The 19,099-nt window shown below is 47.8% G+C and overlaps 1 protein-coding gene across 2 annotated transcripts in view; it reads left to right on the forward strand.

Annotated features, from left to right (window-relative positions):
• Window positions 1-19,099, forward strand: part of gli2a (GLI family zinc finger 2a) — a 463,484-nt gene that overhangs the window by 396,754 nt on the left and 47,631 nt on the right. For both annotated transcript variants that reach the window (XM_085986883.1, XM_085986884.1), the window contains 4 exons: window positions 1,252-1,453; window positions 3,827-4,040; window positions 5,146-5,259; window positions 18,115-18,255. In XM_085986883.1, the coding sequence (XP_085843009.1) occupies window positions 1,252-1,453; window positions 3,827-4,040; window positions 5,146-5,259; window positions 18,115-18,255 (671 nt within the window). The remainder of the gene's footprint in view (window positions 1-1,251; window positions 1,454-3,826; window positions 4,041-5,145; window positions 5,260-18,114; window positions 18,256-19,099) is intronic.

Raw genomic sequence — 19,099 nt, forward strand, 5'->3', positions numbered from 1 at the left:
GGCCTCGACTTTCTTACACCGCCCTCCCGGAGCGAATCCTCGAAGGGAAATGCAGAGTTGCAGGTAGATTCGAATCGACACTCGTCGCCACTGTTAGATACGTGATTCTGAGAGGATGCTGTTTTTCAATAACCACACGGATGCTGTAACTTAACAATAAACAGGTATTTACTGGAGGAGGGTAGTCTCAAGACTGGGGGTACAGAGGCATGCGCAAGGCTTATATACAGTTGTGGTCACTGCCGGTACTACAGTATACAGGAGCTGTAAAAGTAGTTCTGTCTTAAAGGCACATACACTACAGGAGTAGTTTTCATTTAAACGTTACTTATCCTTAAATCTTTCTATTCTTTAGTGTTCTTTCTTTGAATTATAAATTATGTTATTCATCTCACACAATACAAAAAGTCAAGGTAAATGCAATAACATTTGTAAACAGCGGGCAAATGTCATGTGGTCAAATGTCATGTGATCAAATGTCATGTGATCAAGCATCACGAGTGGTGTCACATGATTGAATGCTGCGTGATCAAATGTCACGTGATTAAATCTCCAGAAATACATCAAACCAGAGTTGGCAACCTTAATACTCGGGGACTGCTGAGCGATGTTCCCTCTAATTTCTTTTTGGGTGCACGGGCCATTTAAGGGGCTGCGCGGCTCATTGAAACTTCCGCGCATGCGCGGTAACCGGCAAGCGACCTGCGCGGGAGCATCAGGGAGCTGCGCAGACGCGCAGTTAAACGGGAACATAGCTGCTAAGCAGGACTCTTGTCGGCGCGTTTAATGACATCAATCACAGAGCTTTGCTTTCAGACGCTCAAAAGTGGCGCAATGAGCAGTATAACCGCGGCTGCTCACTTGCATCTCTCCTAAGAATGTGCCCAGATCGCGTAGGCCCAGTGCAGTTTAACTAGGACATAAAAGAACAAAAAAAAAATGACTCCAGTATAAAAGGCACTAATGTGCACTCTACTGAAGATTAAGAAGGCAGAGGTTTTTATGAGGTGCCATTACACTTAAATTAAACGGTTTCATTTCTTTTAAACTCAGCCTGTGTGAGATGAAAAACACAGCATTTGACAGAACTGGTGCAATCTCTGTGTCCCAAAGCTTTAAATTGCACCAAAAAAATTTAGAAGTTCTGATTTATGAAACCAGTTGTTTCTGTTACAGTCAATAAATATAAAGTTTGGCGGGAGCAATTTTGTTTGTTTCTTTACTGAAGTTGTCCCAATTTCCGTTTCTCAGTCTCAAGGTTCTCTAGTCCTCGGCCAGCCGCAAGAATGAGCAGAAAGCGGGCCCTGTCCATCTCCCCGCTGTCTGACGCCAGCATTGATCTTCAGACTATGATCAGAACCTCCCCCAACTCTCTGGTGGCTTACATCAACAACTCCAGAAGCAGCTCAGCAGCCAGCGGGTCGTACGGGCACCTGTCAGCGGGTGCGATCAGGTGAGGCATCCGGCATCAAGCAACCATTCAGTTTGCCCAAGTAGGCCAGGCTTTGCGTGGTGACCGGTTGTAATTGAGGCTGGGTGGTTCGCGTATGGGTAATTAGCGCGTCGCCTTCAAGCCTTGACGAGTGATTGTCATGCTGTCTGCATCCCAGTCAGACACGTCTATCAGCAGTTACTCCTCTAATTCAAGTCGGCATATTGGCCGGCCGACTAACAAGTGCTGATTAGCAGGGGTCGTAAGTTCATAATGCAGTTGTTTGCAAACAGCACTAAACTTTCTCAGATGTATATTAAGTTAGGTGTGTAATAGAGGTATTAGTGACACCCAGCGATTCAGATCATTGAGCTACTAAAGATCAGCATTTTGTTGTTATAGGGCACTTTTGCTTACCATAATATATTTTTATGATATACTAGGCCATGTTATGTCTGAATGCTTAAATTCCTGTCTCCACTATTTTAACGGAGGCATTAACCCATTTATTTTTAAAACCGGGTGATGTCCCTGTTCAATTCCAAGCACTTTAACCATTCAATCGATAAGATGGCCACCAGTAATTTCTAGCTTCACATACTGCCTGCTACTTCATAAAGTCAGATTGAAACTAGATTGCAACAAATTGAACTGTAAAAGTAAATGTAATGCAGAGAGCCATGTTTCTATTCCTGTCAGAAAATTTAGAATAAATGTCAGATGGACTGCATTGATATTGATCCAAGGTCATTGGCAACAGAAACCGTGTGTAACTTTTGTGTGATATGTGCCAGCTATAAGCCCTGGGGGGGTGTCATTTCACCCCGATGCCAGATTAGCGAGATGCCAATCTCAACCGAACTTCTCCTCTTCTTCTTAGGCAGTCCCTCGGAGCCGAGGATGACTTGCTTCCACACTAAAAATGAGTTCTCAGGTGACTGATGAGTCCAATGCGGGACCGACAGTCTCTGTCACAGGTGGGGCAGACGGTGGTTGAAGGGGCGGCTGGGTGGGGTGCTTGGGTTGACGTGCGCTCCTTCCGCTGTTTGCGCTTGGCTTCCGCTTGCTCCCGGCGAAGAGACTCGAGGTGTTCGGCGCCTTCCCGGATGCTTCTCCTCCACTTTGTGCGGTCTTGGGCCAGGGATTCCCAGGTGTCGGTGGGGATGTTGCACTTTTTCAAGAAGGCTTTGAGGGTGTCCTTGGAGCGTTTCCACTGCCCACCTGGGGCTCTCTTGCCGTGTCGGAGCTCCGAGTAGAGCGCTTGTTTTGGGAGTCTCGTATCAGGCACTAGATGGGGAACTACTGTCCTCGAGGAACAGTTGTGTTGCATTACGCGAGAGTGGCCTGTAACAGCCAATCTCAAAAGTAGCATGGGTGTCACTATGGACCTTGACTCTACCTTATAGTCCAGGGTGGATGAATGGCACAGGAGAAATTTGGATGGAAAATGGGGAGAAAATAAAGCACATATGTTATTGAATACCTCATAAATCAAATACGTAAGGATGTGATTTTATGGATACATTCCCACCCAGTGACAGAGATCGCCCTTGTGCCATTTTTTTTTTAGGTTTTATTCATGCAAAGCGGTATCATTTAAATTGCAATAGCAAAATACTGCGGATGCTGGAAATCTGAAATAACAACAGAAAATGCTGGAAAAACTCAGCAGGCCAGGCAACATCCGTGGAGAGAGAAACAGAGTTAACATTTCAGGTCGAAGACCTTTCATCAGAACTGGAAAAAAAGCAGGAAAAGGAACAGATTTTTAAGCAAGTTTAGGGGCTGGGAAAAGGGGGAGGGGATGAAAGAACAAAAGGGAAGGTCTGTGATTGGATGGAAGGCAGGAGAAGAAAAGAGGCATTAAGAGATATTCAAGGCAAGAGGAGATGGTAATGGGACAGGTTAAGACATTCGGTTGCCGTTCCCGGCACATTCTGCTGATAGGACAACCAGTTTTAGGCTGGATGCCAGGGAGGAGGGGCCTACAAAGATTTATTAACTTAAAGGGGTCAGCTCCCCTCACCTATATATATAATAATTGTTTTCAAAATAGTGTGCTTTGGTTCAAAAAAAACTCTGAGGCAGGAACGTGTGTTCCTGAAGGAGTGAGAAGATTTCCTAAAATCATTTTTAAAAGAAGCATTTGGTTGGTCAACCACAGCAGATTTCATTAAAATTACTGATAAAATAATACTTGATGCAGTTTTTAAATTTTAAGATCGACTCTTAACAAAGGAGAGATGAAAATGCCATAAAACAAGAATCGACCAATTTTTTTGCAGCATATCATTCTTTTCTGCCTGCAGTGAAACCATTTAGCGCTGCATGTTCCAGCGTTTGTAAAAAAAAATCTGAATTGTTTTTTAAAATTCTGGTATTGTCTGATTTCAGCCCAGCATTCAGCTTTCCTCATCCCATCAACCCAATGACCTTCCAGATGCACCAACAGATACTGAACCAGCAACGCAGCCTGAACTCTGCATTCGGCCACACTCCACCCCTCATTCAACCGTCCCCAACGTTCGTGCCGCGGCAGCACATGTCCAGCACCTCTGCGGTTTTGCCACCTACTCAGGCCAATAATTCCGCCTCTGAAACTTCTCAGGTAAGGACTGGATTGTCTGAGGTGCGGCGCAGTGGGGAGAGCAGAGTGTGAAAGCGAGGGTGAGAACATTGTACTCTTACCTCAGGGGAGCTGGACTCTAACCTAGCCCAGACTGATGAAAGCCTCCCTTCTCAACCCAGTTCCCAATGAACGTGTAAAACGCCTCAATAATTTGGCTCTAATTAGCACTAAGTTAACATCACTCAGAGAGACCATTAGTTTGGCTGGTATGACCGGAAAGCCCTGCAGCGGGTAGTCAAAACTGCCCAACGCATTACCGGCACCCGGCTACCGACCATAGAGCACATATACCAGAAACGCTGCCTACGGAGGGCACGGTCCATCATCAAAGACCCTACCCACCCCAGCCACAGTCTGTTCGCCCTCCTGCCATCTGGGAGACGCTACAGATGCATTCGCACCCATACGACCAGATTTAGGAACAGCTTCTTTCCCAGGGCTGTCATCCTACTGAACTCCACAAATAAACTCTAAAGCCTGCACATCTGCCAATGCACTTTATTATGGATATGTTTATGTTAATGTATTACAAGCCAAATGTATGTTGAATGTTTAAATGTCTTAATCTAAATGTACACTCTCGGGAGCCGCAAGCCTACATTTCGTTGTACTGCACTTGTGCACTAACAATGACAATAAAAGTTGATTTGATTTGATTTGATTTGATTTGAAATAGAAATATCACTCTGGTACCATAGATAGTGTTCCTCAAAGCTTTGTGGACAGGGTAAGATTATGGAGTAGAATGTTGGGTGTTTTATTCTACATTTAACCTGCATTGTACCTCACAGTGCATGCAATGGGGCAGTCTTAAATCCCCTCACACTGACGTACCTTAATGTGCTGAGTTACGTCGTTCACTGCCTCTTTCACACCCAACCCCCCAACCACATGCCATTATTAAAGACCCATTTTAGTTCTGAGCCCACCAAGGAATGGATAATGCTCAAGAAATTTATTTGGGAGATGTGGCATCTAAGTAGAAACAAAAATGTTAATCTTGTAGTAAGCAGATTCGGTTGTTTTCATATATTTGCACTGTTGGGTTGAAATGTTTACCGAGGACTGGTTTTTTAATCTGTAGAGCAAGCTGAGTGGCGAGTCTGCTGTAAGCAGCACGGTCGATCCGATGATCAACAAACGCACCAAGGTTAAAACTGAGGTGGAGGGACCCCGGCCTGTCTCTCCCACCACTGAGGTGAGCGACTAAGAACCTGCATAAGATGTATGTGACGCAAGAAAACTATTAGGCACTTGGTCTAAGCGTTAAACAAAGCTTTAATCAACTGTTTTACAACATGGAGGTCTAGTTGTGTCCTTCACTAGTTCCTGTTAAGAATGTCCTGCGCAAGCTGGGCCCATGCCCGAGTATTTATACTCTCCCTGAACAGCGCCACCCGTAGGCCGCTCAGTATTATTTCATAAGTCTTTCTTTCATGAATGACTGATTCATGTCAGTATGTTTCCAGTATACAGTAAAACCTTAACCAGAATCGTCGAGTTACATCGAGTGTACAGCACAGAAACAGGCCATTTGGCCCAACTGGTCTGTGCCGGCGTTTATGCTCCACACGAGCCTCCTCCCACCCTACTTCATCTCACCCCATCAGCATATCCTTCTATTCCTTTCTCCCTCATGTACTTATCCAGCTTCCCCTGACATGCATCTATGCCATTCGCCTCAACTATACCTTGTGGTAGCGAGTTCCACATTCTAACCCCTCTCTGGCTAAAGACGTTTCTCCTGAATTCCCTATTGGATTTACCAGTGATTACCTTATATTAATGGCTCTAGATTTAGACTCCCACACATCTTCCCTACGTCTACCCTATCAAACACTTTCGTCATCTTAAAGACCTCTATCAGGTCACATTTTTCCAGCAAAAAGAGCCCCTAGCCTGTTCAGTTCTTCCTGATAAGTATATCTGATATCACCCCTGCAAGTCTTCTTTGCCCCTGCTCCAATGTCTCTAAAGATGCCATTTAAGATAAAAACTAGTTTGAAACTGTTAGGTAAAATGCTTCGTCCGCTTTTTCTTTATTCGTTCGCGGGATTCGGGCATCGCTGGCACGGCCGGCATTTATTGCCCAACCCTAGTCATCCTTGGTGGCAGAGCTGCCAGGACACTTCAGAGGGCAATTAAGAGTCAATCACGTCGGCGTGGGACTGGAGTCATGTATAGGCCAAGACCGTGTAAGGACGGCAGGTTTCCTTTCCCCAAAAGACATTAGCGAACCAGCTTGGGTTTTTATGACGATGCTCAACTTTTACCGACACCAGCTTTTTATTTCCAGATTTTAAAAAAAAACTGAATTCAAATTCTCAAACTGCCACAGTGGGATTTGAACTCACGTTCACTTGGATTATTAGTGCAGGCCTCTGGACTACTAGTAACGTAACCACTATACTACCATTGTGGCGGTACCACTGGTTGTCCCTTACATTGAGACACATAATTCCCTTTAACTTTCCTTACTGTATGTTTAACTTACCTTTTGGGGCCGTTGCCCTTTTAACTTACCTGTTGGGGCCATTGCCCCTTTAAGACGCGCCCTAGCACGCTGACGTCACGTCACGTACAACGTGATGTGCGTGCGCCGGCACAGCCCGGCCTAGCGTCTTCGGCCTCAACAGCCAGCCGACGGGAGCGACGCGATCTTCCGCTCCCGCGGCAAGCACCGGCACAGCCTGGCCTCGCGACCTCGGCCTCAACGGCCAGCGACGCAACGACGCGCATCACGTGACGCCCTAAGCGCGGGAAACGCGAGCAACGTGATGACGTCACAACACAAACGCGATGACGTCATCATGCTCCCCACAGGACTGCAAACTCAGTCCTCGTGGAGTCCCCGCTGGGACAAGACCTACACCACGGTGCTCCTACAGTCAGCCATCTTACCTGCCATCTTACCTGCTGTAATTAGTCTGTTCCTGTAAATAAACAACTTATTTATAGTTCGTCGAAGTCAAACTCTCTTATTTAGTGGCGATCTACACGAACCGCTACATTGGTGACCCCACGACGTGAGTACGGGAGCTCATCAATTCCAACGCTACAATTGGTGAACCTGTATCCGTGAATGATTTTCACGGTAGCAACGCGCAGCCTGACCCTCGTCTTCCCACAAGATGACCAACGCACAACCGACGAACAACCACGGAACAGCAATCGCCTAACACCGATTCCACCAAAAGCGACCCCGTCTTTGCGAACGTCTTCGCAACGGAAGCGCAGCTTGGAGGTGAGCCCGTTTTTCACAAACAATTTCACAGAAGTAGAGCACGACCAATGGCAACCGTCGTCCACCAGCGCTACAATTGGTGGGTTTGTGAACGTCTTTCACAAACGAAGCACGCTATGGAAGCATCAGCCGTTCTGCTGTCGCTACCGCAATCCAGGGAGCCACGGTCTCCCTCGTGCTTTATGAAGGAAGAAGCCCTGTTCGCCGAGAACATCGATGCAGCACAGACCACGCACGTGCTCACGGTCTCCGTATTCGACTCTTCTACCGCCACACGGATCGTCCGCCTCTACGTCCAAAGCAACAGCAAGTATACATCTCTCCAAGCGCGGGGTACAGCATGTTCGGGCCCACAAGATCGGAGCGCGCCCCGCGGGGATACCACGAGGACTCACCCCTGCGAAGCACGAGGACCCATCCCTCGCGAACCACGACGACACATCCCTCATGCGAAACGACGACCCCTTCTCCGCCAACGACGCACCAGCCCTTCAGCCTGCTGGTTGTGTTACCTACTACACGATTCGGCGTGAACAAAAGCGTGCCGCCCTCCCGGCTGTTTTCTCCTAAATCTACAACTGTTACAAGTGTTGACACCCTCCAGGCAGAGTTTACCCCGCCCGAAAGCAACAACAACCTGGACCGTTGCTGCCCTTTATCCAGTTTTCCCTTTACCAAACGCAAACGTCTACTGAAGCTGCACACATCGAGGACGGGTCCAACGGGCATCCTGCGGCCGCGATCAGCCACGTGAAAGTTGCTGGCCTCACCGATCACTGATCAACGCAGCAACTCTTCACTCTCCGTTGTGTTATCGTCGTAGCACTATGGCACGCACCGTTCCGTGCGTTCCAGCCTCCCGAAGGTTTCGCTCACCTGTCGGCGAGTTCACCGACCTCACCAGTCAAGTCCTCCTGGATTGCCCATCGGCGTTCCTGCAGATTTCGGCGGAACAAGGACTTGTTTCAACATCAACGGAGACATCGCCCGCGTCCTCCCAACCTGCCCGTCACTCTGACAAGGCCTGCTGTTTCGCACATCTCCACGGTCCTTCGCCTGACGGATACGTTTTATTCGCCACGACGCGCGTAAGGATCCGCTCACAAGCAGCATCTTCATACCTCGCCTACCAAGTTGAGACAGCACGACCGCTGTGACCACCAGCTCGTCAGACCATCTCATCCTTGGACTTTCGTTAAAGCGAATTCTGGGGGGGCCTATGTGGCGGTACCACTGGTTGTCCCTTACATTGAGACACATAATTCCCTTTAACTTACCTTACTGTATGTTTAACTTACCTTTTGGGGCCGTTGCCCTTTTAACTTACCTGTTGGGGCCATTGCCCCTTTAAGACGTGCCCTAGCACGCTGACGTCACGTCACGTACAACGTGATGTGCGTGCGCCGGCACAGCCCAGCCTAGCGTCTTCGGCCTCAACGGCCAGCCGACGGGAGCGACGCGATCTTCCGCTCCCGCGGCAAGCACCGGCACCGCCCGGCCTAGCGTCTTCGGCCTCAACGGCCAGCCGACGGGAGCGACGCGATCTTCCGCTCCCGCGGCAAGCACCGGCACAGCCCGGCCTCGCGACCTCGGCCTCAACAGCCAGCGACGCAATGACGCACATCACGTGCCGCCCTAAGTGCGGGAAACGCGAGCAACGTGATGACGTCACAACACAAACGCGATGACGTCATCACGCTCCCCACAGGGCTGCAAACTCAGTCCTCGTGGAGTCCCCGCTGGGACAAGACCTACACCACGGTGCTCCTACAGTCAGCCATCTTACCTGCCATCTTACCTGCTGTAATTAGTCTGTTCCTGTAAATAAACAACTTATTTATAGTTCGTCGAAGTCAAACTCTCTTATTTAGTGGCGATCTACACGAACCGCTACACCATACCGTTTTCTGTCTTCATTGCCTGACACGCTTTAAAATGGACAAAAAAGAAACATTGCTTATCGGAGGTAAATTTGATATGCCAATGATAACTTTCATGGTGCAATTTCTCACTTAACACAGAAAAGTTGTCTAACGTCGTGTGTGAGTGGCAATTTGATGGCGCTGTCACAGGAGCCATTGATGGTTTTGAGCAAGGGATGGTAACAGGTGCTGTTTTTGTAGACCTGTCAGCAGCAGACGATACAGTGAACCACAGACGTCTCCTCTGCAAGATTCTAGAGATGACAAAAGACATTCACTGAACAGAGCTGTTAGAAAGCATGCTTCAGAATCGCCGGTTCTATGTTGAACTAGGTGGGAAGCGCAGCAGGTGGCATATTCAGAAGAATGGTCTTCCTCAGGGAAGCGTGCTTGCACCGCTGCTGTACAACATCTACACGAATGACCAACCTATAGACGGTGTTACACGCCGTTTTATATATGCTGATGATGACTTATGTGTCACTGCCCAAAGCACTGATTTTAACACCGTGGAGAAAACGCTTTGAGGCCTTGGAGGGACAAAAATCCTACGATGAAGAAAACCACCTTCGCGCAAACCCATCAAAGACCCAAGTTTGTGCATTCCACCTCAGAAACCGTGAAGCCAAACGCCAGCTGAAAGTAACCTGGTGTGGAGCAACACTGACGCATTGCGAGCACCCTATCTACTTCGGAGTCACCCTTGACCGATGCCTCACCTTCAAGAACCACATCGAGAAGACAAAGGCAAAAGTGAGCGTACGAAACAACATCCTGAATAAGCTCACTAACACAAGATGGGGAACAAGCCCGAAAACATTGCGAACCAGTGCACTTGCTCTTTGCTATTCCACTGCCGAATACGCCTGCCCCGCATGGGAAAGGTCTGCTCATGCCAAGAAGATGGATGCCGTTCTGAATGCAAGCTGCCGATTTATCACAGGTTGCTTAAAACCAACAAACACCAACAGCCTATATATCCTGGCGGGTATCGCTCCCCCTGATATAAGAAGAACGGTAGCCAGCAAGAAAGAACGACTCCATCAAACATCAGATGAGAGACACCCTCTGCATTGTCATACACCTACACCTAGCCGCCTAAAGTCAAGAAAGAGCTTCATGAACAGTGTTGTTCCATTACAATCAACCTCATCTGAAGCCCGCATCGCCTTGTGGAAAGACCAGCTCGCCAGTCTTGAACAACCGCCAGCGATGGAAATTTTACCTGATGAAAGCCTTCCCCCAGGAGCTAATTGCAACTGGGCAATCTGGAAGTGCCTTAACAGACTTAGGACCGGTGTATGTTGCTCAAAGGTGTCACTAAGCAAATGGGGATATTCAACCAGCCCGACAACTTGTGAATGTGGAACTGAGGCACAGACTATGCAACATCTCCTGCAATGCCCATCGTTAGAGGAACCCTGCACTGTTGCAGATCTTGCCGAATCCAACAACAAGGCGCAAAAATGTGTCCAGTTCTGGCTGGGCTATGTATAGACTGTCTGTGGACACGATAAGAAGAAGAAGGAGCCATTGAGTTATTGCATCGTCCTCTGTTTAGAAAAACACTCATGGATCTTGCATCACATTTATATGGTGGTGCTGACCCCCTCCCTCCTTTTTGTTTATTTCTATTTCTACCTCCGTGCTTAACCTGAGCAGAGAGTTAATGGGCCAACATTTGCGATCAGAGGCTTCCCGCGGGCGGACGCCTCCGACCTGCAAATTGTGTCCGAAAGTACCTGGTGGCCCCGGTTGGAATGGCGCCTTGCGATCCTGGTCCTCTCCGGGTCCGCGCGGGCAGAGCTCCACGTATCCCAGGGGCACAAGTTGTTAAGTCTGTGTGTTATATTGAGAATTAATACACAGACCACAAGAGTAAAATTTAACAGGTCTTTACTAGTCGAAGGTCAGGGCGGAACTGCCCAATAAATCATTACACAGCACTTATATACTGGTGTGGTCACCACCGGTATTACAGTATACAGCAGCCAAGATAAAGTAGTGCAACTCTTAAAATAGTTCTCTTAAAGGTGGAACGGTTCTCTTAAAGGTGGAACGGTTACATACACTACAATCCTCCCTTTTTAGCTTAACAGTATATGTTTCGCATTAAACATAACATCATAACATATATACACAACTTCATGTAAAAACAGTTCACAGATTCAGTCTCTGCGGTGGCGCCTCCTGCGCTTCCTGACTCGGTCCGGATAACGCCTCGGTGGTGTAGTAGTTTTCGATGGTGTAGCAGGTTCTTGTTGCTGGGGTGACTCACCTAATAGTCCTTCACTGGACTTAACAGCTGGAACTTCCGTAACTTCAGAACCAGCATTGCTGACTTCTAAAAGCTCGAGTACCTTGGGAAGTTTTTCTACTTCCAGACTGATTTGACTCAGTTCGGAGGGACCACGTGCATGACCTGGCAGGGGTGATAATAGTTCAGATGAATCATCATCTTCTGCTTCTTTTCTATTGTCTTCTATTTCCTCCATGCCCAGCTGGACGTTAGCCAGCTTTTGTTCCAAATCCAGACATCTCTCCTGAAGAGACTTCTTCATGTGTTCAGCTTCATCCAGCTTTTTCTGGGCTTCCTGCAAGTCTTTTACTAATGACATCACTTGTGATTTCAATACCTCAACTTCATTCGGAGATTGATTGTTCGGACTATTCAATCCCTCTACTGGAACAGCTGTTTCAGCGTTCTGTTGTTCTACATTGACGTGAGTCAGCGTACTCTTGGCATCCAAGGGCTGCTCTGCTGCAATCTTCTCAGTCTGTGTTGCAACCTCAGCTGTTTCAATAACTTTTGAGAGCTCCGAAACCCTTTCCTTTGAAGATTGAAGCTCGTGTTCAAGTTTTTCCAATTTCAGAGTCTTGTCCCTTAGCATATGAAGGAGTTGGCTGACCGTTAACCCTTCTGACATCAGACGTTTCCCAGTATCGTCGTCATGTGTTTTTGACGTATAGGCTGCAGGGCTGTTTGTACCCTTGCACTGGGGGTCCTTTGTTGCTTTTAATTCGCCATCATCCGCAGCCTCCACCGTTCGAATTTCAACAAATGAATCGTCCGGTGATGCTGCACCCAACTGCAGTAGGAGCTCGGACTTCATGGCAACCACATCAGCCTTTCCTGCCTGCAACCTGCTAACAAGCGCCTTCAGTTGCTGAACATCCTGCTCCACCAGATTAGGGCACGCACCTTCAGAAACTGAATCAGCTTTGATTCGTTTGGCCTCCTCGCGCAGACGGTTTGTGTGTTCCTGTTCCATTTTCTCAATCAGCTGCTTCTGCTGTCTTCCCAGATTCTCCAACTCTGTGTCAAAGAACTTTTTCTTTGCATTCATCTCTTGCTCAAAACGGCGAATCATTTGTTCTAATTGCTGTTGTAGTTTGAGATTGAGTTGAGTTCGAGCCCCGGGTTCCTCAGAAATGTGCATGTCTGTAGATTGGACAGACTCAGAATTCTCTGTCAAACTATGTTGTTGTTGTTCAGTGGAATTCTGTTCTGACACTTTGTTCTCTCCTGAAGCATTTATACACTCCTTTGTTTTTCCATCATTAGTCTGCAAGTCCATTTTAGACTTGTCTTTTGCACATGGGCTGGTCTTACCATCATCAGTTCCAGGGTCTGAGCTGATTGTCTTCCCCGAGTTCTCACTCTCTGCTTTGTCACTGTCACTGCTGCATATGCCCTCATCCAATATTCTGGACAATCGTTCAGGTTTGACATCTTTTCTTTTTCCGGAATCTACCGTTATTGCTTTTAGGGAGTGCCAGTCCATATTTATTTTCCTGATCCACTCCCGTCCCAGAAGTGGTGGACCTCCCTCAGGTAGTACATATAAGTCCATTCCTTGGTGTTCTTTGCCCTTGTGTCTCACCTTGACTTTTATCTTTCCGATGGGGTATACTCTTTGCCCCGTGTATGTCTTCAAGACAATCTCGGTATCTCTCAAGGGTATATGTGAGAATAGCTGCTTGTAGTCCCTTCGGTTTATGACTGTTAGGGCTGATCCTGTGTCCAATTCCATTTTCACTTGGACTCCGGCTATCTTGAGCGTGACCCAGATAGTTTGTAGGTCAGCTTCCTTACTCACATTGTGAATTCTCAGACTACCCAGTTCCTGGTTGTTGGAGTCTGAATCCGATTTCTGTTCATCCGAACTCTTCTCAGCCACCTTATGTACCTTTCTGCACTTTTCCTGCGGTGACTTTTTGTTGCTGGTCTTCTTTCCTGACCGGCATACTTTAGCTATGTGACCAAGCTTGCCACATTTTCTACATTCCTGGTTTTTAAACCAGCATTGGTTCTGATCGTGTGTTGTCTTCCCACAACGATAGCATTTCGTTGTACCCGAAGCCATTTGATCTACGCTGAGTACCGCTGCCTTCAGCTGCATTTCCGCAGTGCCTCTCGCTGCGGCTTCGTGCGATGCTGCAATAGTGACAGCCTTATCAAGTGTAAGATCATTCTCTTCAAGTAGCCGCTTTTGTGTTCCCTCTTTCGACAACCCACACACGAATTTGTCTCTCAGTGCCTCTGTCAGATTTTCCCCAAACTGACAGTATTTCGCTAGCTTACACAGTTCAATTAAGTACTCCGCGTTGCTTTCCTCTTTCAGTTGCGTTCTCGCATAAAATTTAAATCGTTCCGCTAACATCAGCGGTGTGGGGTTCAAATGATCCTTCAGGACAGCAACAATATTAGCGAAAGTCTGATCCGCCGGTTTAGCTGGTGATAGAAGATGCTTCAATAGCCCGTATGTCTTTGCACCCATTGAGTTTAGTAAGGTTAGTGCTTTATCTTCATTTGATATTTTATTTGCCTGACAATATATCTCTATGCGTTCTACATACGTGGCCCAATCTTCCACATCGGGATCAAAATCGTTGATGTTACCACGCTTAGGCATCCTCGCAATCTTCTTGAGAACAAAAAGAAATTTTTCTTTAACTTTTTTTTTTCAAAATGGCGGTTTCCCGCGCTTGTCTTCTTCCCCGCCTACTTTCAAAATGGCGGTTTCCCGCGCTTGTCTTCTTCCCCGCCTCCGAAAATGGCGGCTTCCCGCGTTTGCCTTTCTCCCCCGCTGGCTGTCTCTTGTCACTCCCGCTCGCTCGGTCTCGGTCTCCCTCGCTCGGTCTCGTTCTCCCTCGCTCGCTCGGTCTCCCTCGCTCGCACGGTCTCGTTCTCCCTCGCTCGCTCGGTCTCGTTCTCCCTCGCTCGCTCGGTCTCCCTCGCTCGGTCTCGGTCTCCCTCGCTCGGTCTCCCTCGCTCGCTCGGTCTCTTCTCTCTCCCGCTTGCTCAGTCTCGCTCGCTCGCTCGGGCTCTGTCTCTCCCGCTCGCTCGGGCTCTGTCTCTCCCGCTCGCTCGGGCTCTGTCTCTCCCGCTGGCTGTAACGGCGATTGCCGTATTGCTGCGTTCGCCCTCCCCAGCGGTTTTCAATCGTGCCTCCCAGCCCCCCTTGCAGCCCGGTCCTTTCCCCCCGGCTGCGGCTGAGTTCTCCGCGGTTTTTTTTTTTTTTTTTAATTTTCTCCCGCGCCTTGCTGTCCCGGTCGCTGCGCCTCGCGGCCTCGGTAGCTGCCCGGCCTTTTTCACCGGTCGCGGTCGAGCTCGCTCTCGACACTGTTGCGTCTCCCAGCCCGCTTGCAGCCCGGTCTCTCACACCGGCTGCGTATGCATTCGCTGCGGTCTCTCACACCGGCTGCGTTTGCATTCACCGCGGCTTCCGTGCCTTACGCTGCCCCAGTCTCAGCGCCTCTGGCCCCGACTTCTGTCCGGCTCTTTTCCCCGGCCGTGGTCGAGTTCTCCGCCCTTATATCCTCCGATCTTCCCTCCCCTACTTCACAGTCAACGTGGCCGACTCGCTGTTCGTCGCTGATCGGCTTACCCACCACCGTGATAGAAGGGATGATCCTGCCTGTTGCTGATGGAAGGCTTCGTGTTAGAATTCTTCCGTTGCTCTGCAGACTCGAGTCTTTTCTCAGCAGAATGATGAGGGCGGATGCCTCTTCTCGACGCCCGTTAAACTGCCTTGGATAATCTCTGCCGCAGGGTAAGATCGTACTCGTCGCCACTGTTAAGTCTGTGTGTTATATTGAGAATTAATACACAGACCACAAGAGTAAAATTTAACAGGTCTTTACTAGTCGAAGGTCAGGGCGGAACTGCCCAATAAATCATTACACAGCACTTATATACTGGTGTGGTCACCACCGGTATTACAGTATACAGCAGCCAAGATAAAGTAGTGCAACTCTTAAAATAGTTCTCTTAAAGGTGGAACGGTTACATACACTACACAAGTGGTTTGTACGGAACTGTCAAAAGTATGAATGGGGATCACCTAAAAAAGACACCAACACATTAAATTTAAAAAAAAATTAATTACATATTTAAAATGAATTAAAATGCCATTTAATTAAATATTTTAAACAAACATTGAATTTTTTGAAAACAAAAATTAAATGTTTTTACAGGGCTAAAAATAAACTTACCTTTTTGAAGAGTATTTTTAAATTATAAATGAGTTATCAAATTTCATTTTTCTATTTTTTTAAACTCTTAAGCTGATAGAAGCAGGCCTTACGCCTGCTTTTACCAGACGTAAGAATTTGACAGTCATTCAGCGGGCGGAAGTTGTGCAAAAAGTGCAACTCTCCACCCGCAGAGGCCCTTTTCCCGGGCAGGCGGATGATCGGTCAAGAGAATTCTTAACAGATCGCAAGAGCCGGGTTTCAGCGCATGCGCTTCGCGTGCCCGATACCGGCACTTGCGCGGCCCCTACGGGCACGTTCGCACCTCATACACACCCGTGGAGGGTCGCAAAATACGGCCCATTGTGGTTACTAACGATTTTGCCCGCACAGTGTCTGGAAAGTTGTCCTGGTGCAAAAATAATAATCTCTTCTCACAAAAAATACAGTTGAAAAGTTCCGTTAGCCACACTGCGACCGAATTAAAAGGAGAACATTGTCTGGAATTAAAATGTTGAAGCGTCATTTCAATGTCGTTGCAGAAATTTCAAAAAAGTTGGTAATGGAAGTTAGCCACATTCAAGGAAAATCTCAGTCTAAATATGAAAATTAAAAACGTTGCTAGTTTGCTATACCCAGGCAACGCTGTATGTGAACAGGCTCCTCGCCCCTTATTTTGCTTTAATACGTCTGTTCTGCTAGAAATGCTCGCTAACTCAGACCCCAGCAATGGCTCCAGTGTCGGGGTATTTCGCACCTCGGCCTGGTTGCGGAGGATTCTCCGTGAGAAAAGACGAATGCAGCGGCTGGCGTTACCAATGTCGGGCTGAGTCTCGGGGCTCCATCCTCAGTGCAGCGCCGGGAGCTGTGTGCTGTGCAATGGAGAGTTACTAATAGCTTATTACCTCAGTGTTATAAAGTACCACACTGCAATCTCACTGTCACTGGTCAAAGACACTAAGGTTTGATACAGTGAAGCCTTTAGTTCCTGGCCTTCTTTCCATCCTGATGTGTGAGGATTAGCAGCGAGAGTAATTTATCTCCTTTTTCTTTAAAACCATTTTTTATTGTAACTCTAAACTACAAGAAGTGTCCCTGCACTACATTTTAATGAAATATACAATACCTTGCTGTCACTGGGACAGCGCGGGCTTTGACTAATACCTTGTTCTGCTTTAGTCCAGCGGCAGCCCCAGTCAGGCTTTGGCATGATGCATGGGGACGGCTATGTTTATAATCATCTGGGGCCAGGAAAATTGATGAAGATAGCATATCAGAGAAAGATAAACATGCTGTAGTCAGCACGTTCGGGGCAGGAGCCACATCTCACGAGTTTTAAGTTTAGAGTGCGTCGACAGCAGCGAGCGGGTGACCTAAAAGCGTCTCCAGCTGCACCGTGGGCAGACGCTAATGAGACAATTTAAAAAAAAACACACAATTGGCATCTGAAAGGAATTAATATCTTATCGGTAATGTGCATTCATTAGCGCAAATAAATTGCGTGTGTGCTCATGTGGCTTTTGACTTTATTCAGAGGGCTTTTTGTTCCTCTGAGGTGGAGAATGGTTCAAGTCTTATTTCTGTCGTCTCAACGTAATTGCACTTCAGACCCTTATAAAGTGAGGCCTGGGCTGTGGTAACCCTGCGGCAGGTCCCACTCTTGTTATTTTTAGGGGCTTAATTCTGCCGTGTGACCCGGGTCCAGTTGCTTGCAGTAATTCCAGGACTCTGGATTAGCTGGGGCAGTGGGGTTATCTTAAAATCCGAACCGTTCCTTTCAATCCCCATTCTAAATTCCAACCGATAACGGATCTAGATTTCATTGCTCCAAATCTGGAATTTTCATTAGGACTGGGAATTCCCGATCTTGGCTGGGGTCAGTGGGGGGGGGGGGCACGGACGGAGAGGGATGAGGAGGAGAATGGGAGAAGCAGATAAGGCACTGAGTTAAGGCATTGTCCAATTGAGGAATGGCGGGGGGTTGGTGGGGGTGGTGAAAGTGGGTAGCATTTTGTTTCTGGCCACTGGTGTGCACCTCCCAGCAGTTGCTTATAGAGGGGGACGGGCAGTTGCCTAGAAACCTGCCTGCCCTCTCACATGGAGGAAGATGTGCAGCATGGAATAGATGTAAAGAGAACTTGGGGCAGGGCAAGTACACTACAAACAGGGCAAAAGAATATATAAGTCAAAAAAATACTTCGCAAAAGAAGTTGAATCATTTGTTTCTTAGTTTGGTTTCATTCTGCGATGGATGAATAAAAGACTGCTAAGGAGGTTAATTCAACGCGTTTATATCCATCAGATCATCAGCGGACTAGAAGAATGCAGGACTGTTACAAGCGCTGTTAAATTTAACCTAATGATGTCTCATTTGCCTCTCTTCCTTTCCTTTCCTTATATAATTGCTCAGGATCGCCTGGCAGGCCTGACAGAGGTGAAGGACGATTTGGATAAAGACGATTGCAAACAGGAGCCGGAGGTCATTTACGAGACGGTGTGTCACTGGGAAAGGTGCAGCAAGGAGTACGACACTCAGGAACAACTGGTGCATGTGAGTGAAGCCTGAGCCGAGAACGGAGCTAGCGGAGCTGGCGGACGCTCCGAGGTGGCGGCTGTCTGTCGGGGTTGGACATCGTAAGGTTTTTTGTCGTGAAATACAGCGCCCTCATTTTAACGACAGCGCGCAAGTACTTCTGTCAATATTTGAAGAAGCGCGACGATGACGATTTTGATGGCTGTCTCTATTTTCAGATTCTCTTCTGTAATCGTATCGACGTTAGTCGTTGCAGTGTAATTTAAGCACTTTTTATTCCTGTGTGTTTGCTCATGAGAGTAGGAATAAAGATCCCGCATTTATATAGCGCCTAATACGACCTCAGGACGTCCCAAAGCGCTTCACAAGCACTGAAGTACCTTTGAAGCGCAGTCAAGGTTGTAATGTAGAGAAACACAGCAGCCAATCTGCACACAGCAAGATCCCACTAAAAGCAATGAGATAAATCACCAGATAATCTGCCTTCCTGATGTTTGTTGAAGAATAAATGTTGGCCACAACACCTTCCCTGCTTCTTCTTTGACTATCTGAGAGGGCAGGCGGGCCCTCAGTTTAACATCTCATTTGGAAGACAGAGCCTGCGACTGCCTCAGTGCTGCCCTGAAGTGTCAGCCCAGATTATGGGGGTGATTTTGCCAATGGGAGCGTGTTGGAGGTGGGACTGCTGCTTGTCGGGTTTTAGTCCCGTCTCCATCGACTTGTGGCCAACCCAGGCTATTTTCCCTTGATTGACCTTGTTAAGCTCGCCCAGTGGGCTTAGCTGGCCAATTAAGGGGAAGCCGGTGACAGAGGACGTCAGCGTATGACATTTCATGTGTCAAAAACTTTTGACAGATGAATT

Source organism: Somniosus microcephalus, chromosome 4 (assembly GCF_052327205.1).
Source record: "Somniosus microcephalus isolate GS21.2 chromosome 4, FLI_Smic_1.0, whole genome shotgun sequence".
NCBI classification, from domain to species: Eukaryota; Metazoa; Chordata; class Chondrichthyes; order Squaliformes; family Somniosidae; genus Somniosus; species Somniosus microcephalus.